This window comes from Tympanuchus pallidicinctus, unplaced genomic scaffold (genome assembly GCF_026119805.1).
Source record: "Tympanuchus pallidicinctus isolate F22 unplaced genomic scaffold, pur_lepc_1.0 scaffold31, whole genome shotgun sequence".
Taxonomy (NCBI): domain Eukaryota; kingdom Metazoa; phylum Chordata; class Aves; order Galliformes; family Phasianidae; genus Tympanuchus; species Tympanuchus pallidicinctus.
In genome coordinates this window covers 6,944,870-6,957,163 of record NW_026294749.1, presented here as the reverse complement: position 1 = coordinate 6,957,163, position 12,294 = coordinate 6,944,870, and the positions used below count along the sequence as shown (strand labels likewise).

At 45.0% G+C, this 12,294-nt stretch overlaps 1 protein-coding gene across 3 annotated transcripts in view; it reads right to left on the bottom strand.

The window, feature by feature from the left end:
* Positions 1–12,027, bottom strand: part of HIVEP1 (HIVEP zinc finger 1) — a 110,057-nt gene extending 98,030 nt beyond the window's left edge. For 2 of the 3 annotated variants that reach the window (XM_052697740.1, XM_052697743.1), the window contains exons 1-2: positions 11,178–11,246; positions 9,566–9,712 (exon numbers count right to left, since the gene is read on the bottom strand). In XM_052697740.1, coding sequence (XP_052553700.1) covers positions 9,566–9,605 — 40 coding nt within the window. In that variant the 5' untranslated portion in view covers positions 9,606–9,712; positions 11,178–11,246. Of the gene's footprint in view, positions 1–9,565; positions 9,713–11,177; positions 11,247–11,908 lie in introns of those variants that run through there. The other variant, XM_052697741.1, reaches the window with a different exon arrangement.
* Between the last annotated feature and the right edge of the window lie 267 nt (positions 12,028–12,294).

Genomic DNA, 12,294 nt, shown 5'->3' with positions numbered 1-12,294 from the left:
GCCCCCAAAATTAGGTCAAAAAAAAATCAGAGGAAATCATGTGGCATGCTCTGGATATTCCATGACTACCACTGCTTGGCAGGGCTCGAGCCACATATTTCATAGGTAACTAGGAACACATACACAGTTGTTTTGTAGCTACGTTAGACCACAGGATCCTGCTCAACTACCACTTTTTCCTTTCCGCACCTCTTTCCAAACTCTGTGCAGTTTTGGCCCAACAGAAGGATTCACAAAGGGGGCTGAGCACAAGTTTATCTTTTAAACACATAGGAATTTGGGGGAAAACGGTTCACAGGGCGTTTTAACGTATGGGTTCACGGTCCTCCTTATCACACATTCTCTGCTCGCTGCTTCAGCTGTCAACCAAAGATGTTAAGTGCAGTTTATTACACTAACCAGATGCAATTATGAAGTATAGACAAAATCTGAAGTCAAAGATTAAAGCTACACACACAGACACACACTGACTTTCTCAGCTTTAGTCTTCCACTGTTCACACCTGCAGGTCATTACAAAGCCATTTCTTTTTCAGTCACCAGAGGTCATAAGGGAATGCTATGTCAGCACATTCTCTGAGCCGTCTCATTCTGGGAGAAACTTTACAGACATTTTATAAGTTATTGTACAAAAACAAACAGTCCCACCCAGCCCTACTAAACAAGAGCTTCCCCACTCCCTCCACAAATGCATCACTGAAGGCTCCAAGCATCTGCTATATTTTTTTTTTTTTTACCCCCCTTCCTCCTTCTTAATGTAAATATTCTGAGTTATGGTACCCTTAACAAGTGAAGGGAAAGACTGCACCTTGCACAACTTGGAAATGTAAAGCCCAGCTGATTCATCTCCTTTAAGAAAGGAAAGCCTTACTTTTCCAAATGAGCAGAGAGCCTCAATTTCCCTCCTCATAACCTCAAAAGCCATTACTGAGCTAAAATTCTTGCTGCAGAAGGCCGACATACCAAAGAACGAGCAAGTCTAGAAAGCACATACTTGTATAACTAGCTCCTTGAAAATGCACAGCTCTGGAAAGTCTCATTTATGTTTCCTGGCATAAATATTTAGAGCAGTTTGCAATGTGAAATCAAATTGTCTGATCACAAGAAATTCAAGCGACATGCCTTCTGCACCAAAAGGGAACAATTTCAGGATTCAAACACAAACACAGCGGAAGCCCAAAACCAGAGGACTACCCTTTTCAAGTCAGACTACAAGGAGACTGTTCTGATGGTAACAGATGACTGTGGCTAGAACAAGAGTTTTCACCCCTTCAGCAACTGAGCAAAGTGTTCTGTCAGACAGATGCTACTCCCCACCACCAGCCCTGCGTGCAGGCAGCAGAGGGAGGCCCAGCACACCTCCTCTCCTTCCTGCCAAGGAGGAGGAATGCATCCCAGAGCCCAGGGGTGCTTGCCTAGAGCAGCAAGCAAGCACTTCCCATACTATTCTTTCCAAGCGCCATGAAGTAGGATCAAGGTACAGATGGAAGGAAACTGCTACATATTCCTTTGTTACTTCTTACAGACAGTTCATTGCAACTGTGTATTTTTAAGTGCTTACAATGTACTCAGAAAGCTTATTTTGCTAGATATAAAAGGAAATGTGGAATAAAGACTGACGTATAGAAGTTTTGAAAATACAGATGCAAGTGAAAACTTGTGAAGTTTCAGAGAAAAAAAATGTGAGACCCCAAGCCTGTCTGTCCTCTTTTGTAACAGATAATTCAGAGCATCAGTGACCATAAAACTGTGAGGAGGCTCTGATAAATAAGCTCTTCTGGCCTACCCAGATTTTGTTATCTACCAGCTATTTTCTAAAGGTGACATCCTGAAAATAGCTTTTACATTGTTGTTTGCGTGGGCAAGTTCACTGCCCACACAGGACATTAAGGCAGCTATGCTACATACACATCCACTGCAAACCAACATCTAGACTAAGCTGAGAGGATGATACAGGTTGGCAAAATTGTATTTAAAGTTCTATTCTTGTAAATGCTCACAAGAAGATGTCTCTCACAAAACGTTTCAGAGTCCAAAAAATTGACTCAGTTTCACCCCAAAGCCAAATGCCTGCTTTAATACAAACATTTGAAAGAACTGTGGAAATCTTACTTTTTGTTTCTCTTTGCACAGCTACGATTACATCTTTTTTTTCCCCAAACCTTCTAAACACACTGGAGCTCGTGCTTCAGCAAATGCCCAGTCCTGTAGCATTTCATATGCTTTACTCAATTAACAATCAGCAAGATAGAGGATGCAAAGTTAAGACCACTATCTATCAGCATTGTTTCACTTCACTTTTATTCCTCAAATCTACCTTGCTGCTAAGGTATATTCAAGCCCCATTCTGTGGCCGCTTTTTAGTTTGTATGAATTATTTTTTTAACCTTTATTTTACTCTTCAATAATTTCTTCAAGCTTCATCATGATTCGAACTGCAATGATAAAGATATCCAGTCCACACAAAACAAACAATTTGTTCTTTTCTACCATCAAAAGAACAGAATTAAGCTGTTTCCTCCACTTTTTTTTCCCCTTTAAATCAACAGTCATCCTTGCAGATGTGCCTCTGCAATCCTTTTACCTGGAACACCATTTCTTTATCCCCCTTTCTAATGTTATTTTTCTCCCTCTGAAAGCACCTATTTTTGCTACTGTCTGCATCCAGCAGGCTCGCTCTGCATTATTCCTTTTTTCTAATATTTAGCACGTGCTACACAACAATCTATATATAGAAATAATCAGTTACAACTACATTTAAATGTGCTTGTGTTTTGATGGTTTACTTCAACTTTAGTCATACTTTGTCCATTCTGCATGACAGTTGAATGTCAAGTTTTAGGAACAGGTATTTTTTCTTGTTAGTATTTTCTTGTGTTTTTCATTAATGTGTAACTAGGAAAAATTCAGTTCCCTCTTGGTTTACCAGTATACTAAAATTCTTAGTCACTCCTTTAAGAACTTCCATTGCTTCTCAGTTTTGAGATTTGCCAGAAGGAGGCTTTGCGGGGAAAAGCAAACAGCCCAGATGTAAGGAACAGATCTAATGCTATCCTGATAAAAATATATACTCATCTTTGGGCAATTTCAGACTCTCAAAAAGCCTGCTTATACATGGCAAATACATGTTTCCAGCATAGTTTCACAATGAGTTCAAGTTGCAATTCAACACACTGAAAGAAATAAGGTTTAACAAAAAAAAAAAAAACATTCAGTAATTCTACCTGCTCTGCTTCAGGCACTTTTTTTTCCTCTCCATTCCCCACTCTTAGACCAGCACAAACACTTGTAAGCCCAAGCAACGTGAAACAAGGAGGGTTTTAGCTATGCTTGCCTTTGTGCTTTCTCTCCCTAGACACAACCCTGCAGGGTGTGTGGGACCGGGGGGGGCTGATCCAGCCTAAAAATTGCTTCCTGCCCTCGGTCTTAGCAGAACTAAAACAACCTCAGTACCACTTGGGAAGCTATGACCTTAATGACGTTCCTCTCTAAAGGCTCTCCCTGCACCCAGGGGCTTTCTCAGGGACATTATGCCAAGCACATGAAGTAGGCTACTACAGAAAATGGTCTAAACGTTTTAAACCCATAAGCCTTATTCTCTCCAAAGGCCCTAGTGGCTCTTAACACCAGCACCAATAGTCAAAAAGCTCACTCAGAGGACAGGTTTCCTCCTCCATCCCCAGTTCTGTTCCATGAGGGCACAGCCTACATGCTGAATGCCTGCCCTTGCCTCACAGGGTCCCGGCACCGCACTGACTCATATGGGAAGCGCTGTGGTTAGATATGATGGAATTTCTTGGGGATTTCCTACTGTTTTCTTTTTTGCTCTTTTTTTCTTTTTTTGTTCTTTTTTCCCCACTGTTTAGGCACTGAGTGCCTGCCTTACAATACTAACCACCTTATCCTCTAGGCCCTTAGCAACTGATGCGGTATCTCCAATTTACAGGCAGGAAACAGTGAATAAAAGATGCACCAAAAGAGTTGGCTAATCTTGGGTCTTCAACTTGAGTCACCTAGGTCCCAGTTGAATTAATTCATTTTTCAGGGTGTTCCGCAAGACCATGATTACAATTCGAACATAAAACACAAACCACAGTTACAAAAACTGAGAATTTATGCCGTGGCACCTCAGCTTTGGCAAAACACAGAATACAATTAGCAGCTGGCTGCAGAAGCTTGGTTTAACAGAATCACTCAACCTCACACAAGAAGCTTGAAGGCAGAGGCAAGAACAAAATGCAGCTCTCTTAAGGCAATGCAGTCTTATCCATCCTGCCAGCCTTTCCTCTGTTGCAATCCACTCTCAGCAGACATTTGACCATCGCCTGTGGCCACTGACAGAAGGGGCCCAGCCGTCCTGAGCAGTGAACTGCATCAGACCCTGTCAAAAATGCTTACACTATCAGTTTTGGGGATGTATACCAGGTAAAAGATGGCAAACTATAGCTTTTAATTCAGACTTTCTTACACTGCAGAATATCTTAGTTTCTCAAACATAAAAATATATAGTATTGACATTACAATGGACTTTAACAGCTGCAGCCAAGAAGCTCTGTTATTAACATGCAAGCTCGCATTCACACTTCAAATACATAAAACAAAACAAAAAACAACAGAGAGAGAAATTCCATCATTCCACATCCAGGCTGAGAAATACAAGGCACAGAGAGACTGCTTTCATGGTCTACAGGAGATACAGACTACGCATTGCATTGCAGGCAGGCCTGGCCAGCCAGCTGATACCTACAGGACCAGGTGATCCTTCCATCTTTATGAGGGAGATTTTAGTTTGAAGTGAAATTATTAGAAACAATAATACACGAAAGCAACACTTGCTGCCAAATTGATGCATATCTCTAACAGAATCACCAAGACAAAGCTCTAACTTCTTGTTCTACCTGTGTCACACATGCTTTCGAAATTTCAGCAAGATACGTATTTGAACTGCCCTATCACGGTGCATTATTTTTATATCAGAAACAGTACTATGAGCTGAAAGTCAAGTGTTACACCTGCAAATTTCTCTTACATAGACCAAGCACAAGTTACAGATGTGAATCCCATAAAAAACTGCTTTTTTCCCTTTTTTTTTTTTTTGAAATGCAAATCATGAGTTACAGCACAGCACAACGATCGATTCCCAAGTCTTACAGACTACATGACTAAGCACTAATGCAAAATATTAACCCATCAGCTTCTAATGTCAACAGGCTTATTTCAATATTGAAAGCACATTATAAATTTCAACCAACTCTAAAAGCCTTTGCTAAATTACTCTTCAGACATCACAGACATCTCACTCTCCTGGAAATCAGACACAGAACGTAACTGCCTTCCCAGCAACTTTAGGCACACTTTTCAGATTACAACAAAGCTATCAAGCTATTGAACAAAACAGCTTGTATTATACTTGCACTTCCTTAACAAACACAAAGTGTTAAAGAGATTTAGACACAGTTCTTGAGGTTTATGGGCCCATCCACCATTTGTTTCAAATGGAAAAATTGGACTGACAAGGAAAAACAGAAACAGCAGAATTTGTATTTAAAAAAAAAAAAAAAAAGCTTATCTAGGAAAAAGAACGAGTTCAAAATATTTGCAACAATTTCATATCAGTGCATCACAGTTCTGCTAAACAGAATACAAAGAATAAATAACTTCTCAGTTTAATCTCTGCAATTGGGTACACCAAAGCAAACAAAAACATGAGCTGTTTTTCCTCCTATATCCTCACAACCATCTGACAACAAACCCAGCTCACTCTGTACTGTTAAAAGCATGATTCTCTAATGTAGCTGTACCTCCGGGAATACAATTCTGCTTCTGTGAAATGTTTGCTACATCCATGTATCCGTTGGTCATGTAAACATACAGTGTGACTGCACGCAAAGCAGTCTACCAGCTGCCTAAAACATGACACAACAAAAAAGGTTAATTCTAAGAAAGACAATGCTCTGGATGTCTTGTAAGCAGTAAAGACTGCAACGATCCCACTGTTTCCAGCCCACCTCCTGAGCAAGACGGATGTTTTCCTCTTTGACAGCACACTCATTTTCTGGAGGATGACAACACTTTCGTTAGCAACGCGATATATGGCTGAAACATCCATCCAAGGGGCTGAGACAACATCAGGAATGTCTGCTTATGAAATCCATTCTGGTTGTGTGGCTGACAGGTAACTCAGATATCTGGTTAGCGTTTTGGTTTTGTTCCCCACCCCCCCCCCCCTTTCATCTTAAGTCTGATACCACACATGATTCCTCACCAAAGCAGTCCCCTGCTGATGCTAATGCTTTTAAACCTAAGGACCTATTTGCATTGAGAAGCAGGGAAGACTGACGTGACAAAACAAAATAACAAAACAAGCACAGCATAGCTGATGCCTCACTGACATAAGGCATCAGATATAACATGCTCGTTCAGCTGCAGTCAAGCATTAAAACCATGTCACTAGCACATAATCATGAAAACAAACGGCTGACTTATTCTGTTGGTTTTACACACATATATACAGATAAATAAATTTTAATTGCAAAATAATGCTTCCCATATCCTGCCCTTTTGACACAGGTTCTTTCCTGCTGTGAAAATCAGGTTAGTATGGCACTATATATTGACTCATCTATAAACAGAAGGTGGAAACCGAGACAGAGGAAGAGGGTACAGGACCTCATTACCCTCCAAAATGAAAATCAAACACACTCAATAAATAAGTAAGCAAATCCGATCTTTACAGAGGCCATCCATGCTATTAAAAGCATACAAAATAAGTAAAATAAAGCCATGTCAAAAAAAGAAGAGCCTTCAGGTTTCTTGCCAAAACCTTAAGTTTAGCTCTATACATTAAACAACGCAATTTCATTTTCCTCAGACAAAAACATTACTTACAGTAAACAAAGGCAACATTAGAACCTTCAGAACTTATTTCTATGCTGCAGAAACCCACAAATTAACTTTTTTTTGGGGGAGGGGAAGTAGGGAGATGGAGGGGGGAGAGGAGGAGGAGGTGAAGTTATGTGTTTGGTTGCTTTGGTTTTCTTTTGCTTCAGAATCTGTATACATATTTTAGGTTCTTGGACTCGGTTGTTTATTCTTCAGGCTTACTTGGAAAGCAAGTGCAAACTCAGCAACTCATCCAACGCACAACAGAGCAGCCAAGGGTTGTTAGACAGCGCTCTCTCAGAAAAGTTAAACATTGATGAATCCCAGACAAGCCCAGGTAAAGCCACCGGCCATTCAATCACTATGGGGCAACCAGAGGGGTTGAGACAAGGAAGGTAGAAGCCAGGTGGGGGCATGGGGCATTCTTAGCACATAGTGCAGGAGGTAATAATTAAGTTTAGACAATGTAAACATGCCTTTTATCCTCAGAACAAAAGCCACTTAATATTGCATCTTCATTTCATCTTAGATCGCAGCCACATATTCTTTTTACAGATCTTGTTATTATCTGTACCAACAGCCACAAATTAAAACACCACAGCCATAGAACATGTTCACTTGGTTGGTTGATTGTTTTTATTTTTCAGGGTTAAAGCTCTCAATTTGAGGCTGGTGCAACCTCCCATACACAAAAATAAGCTGTGGGAAAACAGAAATACAGAATCTTTCAGCCTCTTCCAATTCCATCAAAACCTGATGTTTTCAGCAAGCATCTTCTGATACATTCTCAGAAACAAGTAAAATAAACTGAAATCCATCTCTCCTCATTATCTAGACTAAAAATGGAAATAGGGCATAACTAATGAGAAGTAAACTGATTTTTCAAATCACTTCACCTCTAATAACCCATTTAGTAGCACTATATGCTCACAACATGGTGAGGTTTGCAGAATCTGGGTAGCTTCAACAACCATTTCTATCTGTTAATGAAAGGTTTCGTTGTCCTTTCAAATTATGGGCTCATTCTCTACCTGTATTTCTTTTCCCAACATTTAACCCAACTTGATTTATTTGAAACCTCCATTTGTTACAGAGAAATATAAATTGATGAAAACTTCTATAATAGGGGCAATAAAAGCTAAGTGACTGGGGAAGTTACACAAAGAAAGAAAAAAGCAATTATTTTCTTACACAATTAAGAATTTAATTTGATTATTTAAGCATTTACTGAAGTGAACACAAAGCTAGAAAACTTCACATCAGACTCAACTCCTTTTAGTTTGAAGCAATACAAGAGTAGATAACAGAACACTAAAAACCTATCACCTTTCTACTTGATTGGAAAACATAACATCAGCTGTATCAGCAAGCTGTTAAGCAGCAGTATTAAAAACTGAGACCTAATTTATTGCTCAGAAGGGGAAGCAGCATCACCAAACATCAGCCATTGCTGAGCTGCCCACTGTTGCTTTTCCTTTCACAGGGTCTGTGATGGAAGTTGATCCATCATGCTGAACAACACTACTCAGCACTTCCTGAATGAAGACACTGCTAAAATGTCTTCTACAGCAGAGCTGCCACGTGGTAGCAAGCAGTGACACAGGTCACAAATGCAATGCCTTTGGTACAGCTGCATACACTGGTGCTTAAAAGCCTCTCAACTGTACACTAAGTGAAACATATGCTTACATTTGTTGGGTGTTGCTGTTAAAAACAAACAACCAAACAAAAAAAACAACCACCCATCAAAACAAAACGTAGCACAGAAACAAATGCTGTTCCTGCCTCTGAAACTTCATGTTGCTATTTGTGGTTTGTCACTGCTTTTATTTTCTAAAGGGATGTTTCCCTAATGCAGCTGTGAAGCTCACCTTACAAGGGCTGATCACAGCCACACGTGAGGGTGCAGGTGGAAGCGTGCCTCCTGACTGCTGCTGATCAGAGCAGCAGTGGAAGAGTGCTTTCTTTCTGCACACACGTCTGCTCTTCAACTAATCTGTATTTTTCCCCCTTATTTAATTCCTCCAAGGCCACTTTGACCAAGACAGCAACAAACAATCGCAGGATCAGATTGCTGGTGCTCATCTGCCACCCCTGGCTCTGCGCAGTGTGCTGGGATACTATTCAAGGAGATGCCCAGTTTATGGGGAGGTCGCTCACGCTCCTGCTCCTCTCTGAGCTCAGCTGTGTGTAAGGGAGTGCAGCAAGGAGACCAAGGTCAAACCCAGAGATTCCTGAGGCAGCACAGTGACAGAGGTGATAAATAGTGCGGGGGCATGCCTGGGAGAAAAGCCCCCAACAGCAAGGCACGCTGATTGCTATCAAGAAAAACAACCCCTGGCTGACAGCTCTCACACTGCCCCTACATTACATACTCAATTCCCATCTCCTGGTATATTTCAATTGTAAATTCTTTAGTAAGGAAACAATGCGTTTTCCAAGCTCAAGCTGGCTACTGCTTTAAGCAGAACGAGAGTGCTGTCATGCACACTGCAAGAATAAGAACAGATTCTGCTTATTTCTCTCAAAATTTGAGAAGCCTCCTGGGTTACTCCTAGAATTGCTGGCAAACAGTGCTTGGATCAAAGCAACCTCCTTAAGCACATATTCCTTCAACCTCCCATAGCTGGAAGCACACCCAAGTTCCCCAAAAAGCCCTTTTCCCTTAGCTGACAGCAACATACCTCTGAGATTTCTGGGATGTATCTGCTTCGTCCGAGGCATTTTCCTCTAATCTCGTACACTGCTTTCTCCTCCCAGAAATGAAAAGTACAGCAAGCAGAGAGGTGGCAGCTCCATAAACTTGTCAGAGGGCTCACTTAATCCATATGCTAATAGAAAAAAAAAGTTAAGAGGTGTGTGAATTAATAAGGAGGAAAAAAAAAAAAAAAAAAGAAAAAAGATATCTGCCTGCCTAAATCAGCTATGGAAAAGAGAGAGGAGCACAAAATATTTCTGTACCTATCCTTTTATGGAATGGCGTATTCAAATATGATAAGGAAATTAAAAAAGGGGGACACTGTTTTAGGGATTTCTCAGAAGGAATGAGAAAAACAAGATCCTTTATTTTCCACATTCATCAGCTGTTACCTAGCCTGAAAACGGCTTCCAACAACTTGTGTCCCACACAAATAAATCCAGAAAACTAAACTAAACTTGACATCAGGCTTCAAGATAAGGGATGCTCATCTGCAGGGGGGAAGGCAGAACCAGCACACACAGGGAAACCCACAGTTCTGGAGTGCAGGTCTGGAGGAACTCCCAGGGAAGAATTATGCTTGCAGCAGGGAACAGAACACTCACAGCACTTTCTCCCTTTTCTAATGTTCTGCTGCTATACTTCCAGCATGCTTCATTACCTGAAATCCCTTACAGACCTATGGCAAAGCACTTACAGAACTTATAGAGAGTATAAGTGGAGCTGTTGCACTGTTCCAGCTCAACTGAACAAAACGCCACTTATTTTTATAGTCTCAACGTCGAGTTGAGACATTTTCTTAGTTAGCAGCAGGAAGAATTTACTTGAATTTATATAAACTCCAACACAGCTCTTAATACAGGCACAATGACTGCTGATAGGAGAGAGCGTGTAGGGTTTTTAGCATTTTCAAGCCGGACAACAGACGCTTCGTTAAAAACCGAATTCAGAACTCCACTCGCAGCCCCAAGCTCAAAGGAGCATTAATGTTTAACGCTGCTTTTGTCTGTGGCTGCAGCACGGACCCAACGAGGGGCAGGCACGGACACAAAGGGAGCAACAAGAGGGAACTGCGGGATCGGGGACGGAATACCGAGCGGGGGGCTGCTTTGTGCGAAGGACGGGGGAGGTGCCGATAGGGAATGGGGGGGGAAGAAGGGGGGGAGCCGGGCGGCACCGCGGTAGGACAGAGGAGAGAGGGAAGGGAAAGGAGGAGGGAGGGGAGCGGAAAAAAAAAACATGAATGAATGCGGAGGGCGGAGCCTGGGAAAACCCCTCCGCAACGCCGCGCCGAACAGCGAACAAAGCGCTGCGCGTGTACGCGTCGGGGGGGGGGGGGGGGGGGGGGAGAGGGGGGTGGTAAAGGGGGGGACTGACGGCAGCGGGGCCGAAGGGGGATGGGGGGAGGGGAACACAAGGGAAAAGAAAAAACAAGAAAAAATAAGAACGAGATATTGAAAGAAAAAAAAAATGAAATTTAAGAAATTAAAATCAGGTCTAGAGAAGCACTCGGTCCCTGCGGATTAGGAAGGAAAAGCGCCCGCCTCCCCCCGGCTCCAGGGCAGCACCCCCCTCCTACCCCCGGACCCACTACAAACCTGGCGGAGGTGCCGTGGCGGCGGCGGCCGATGGCGGCGCGCTGGGGGGCGGGCGGGCGGCAGCCTCCTTCCCCTGACAGCCTCCAACACAAACATGACCCAGCGCCGCCACCGCCGCCTCGCGCGGCCCCGGCCCTCCTCTTCTCCTCTCCTCCCCGCGCCGTGCCCCCCCCACCCCGCCGCTCCCGGGCCGGCCCAGGCTCCGCCCCCCCCGGCGCCGAGGGGCGGGGCGTGGCCGGGGGCGGGGCGGGAGGCCCCCGCCGGGCTCCCCTCGGGGAGAGCCGCGCCGTGACCGGGGCAGGGCGGGGAGGTGGGGCCGAGCGGGAGGGAGGGGGCGGGGGGGTGTTTTACCGTCCCTCACTTTCTATTGCAGGAAGCCGGGCCGGAGCAGTGACGTCACCGGGTCTCCCGGCCACGCCCCCACGCCCCGCCGCCGGCCCGAGCGGGAGGGGGGTGGGGGAGGGGTCACCGAGGGGGTTTCCGTACCGCCCGGCGGGCCGTGCCCGCGCTCCCTCTCCCTTAGCCCCGCTCCGCTGCCGCCGGGCTCCGTGCGCGTCGCACTCCCCCCTGCCGCCGCCCGGCCCCCGGGGCACCGGCACGGCCACGCACACGCAGCGCCGCGGCTTGACGCGGAGATCCCGGAGGTTCCTCCCTCTCTTCCTTCCTCCCTCCCTCCCTCCGTCCGTCCCTCCCCGCCCGGGCTTCCCCGCGGCCCCGCCGGGGGAACTCACCGCCGCGCCGCGCATCCTGCGGCCGGGAACTTTTCATGCCGGGCGGCAGCCGGCGGCGGCAGCGAGCCCCTCCGCCGCTGGAAGTGGGCGGGGGAGGAAATACGAGGAGGAGGCGCGTCGAGCTCGCCGTCGCGGCGCCCCTTTTTTGGCCCGGGCCGCGGGGAGGTGGGAGGGGGCCGGGGGCTGCGCTGCGCCCATCAGCTGTGCGGGGCGGGCAGCTCGGGCTGGGAGGGGCTCCGGGCGTGTTTGGGGGGTGGGGGAGGAGAGAGAGATCCTCGGGGGTCTGCCCTGGGATTTGTGCTTCGCCTGGGTTGGGGGCCACCGTCTGCAGAGGTGTTGAGTTTTGCAGAGGTCCCTTTATCTAACGGCATTTAATCGCACGAGGC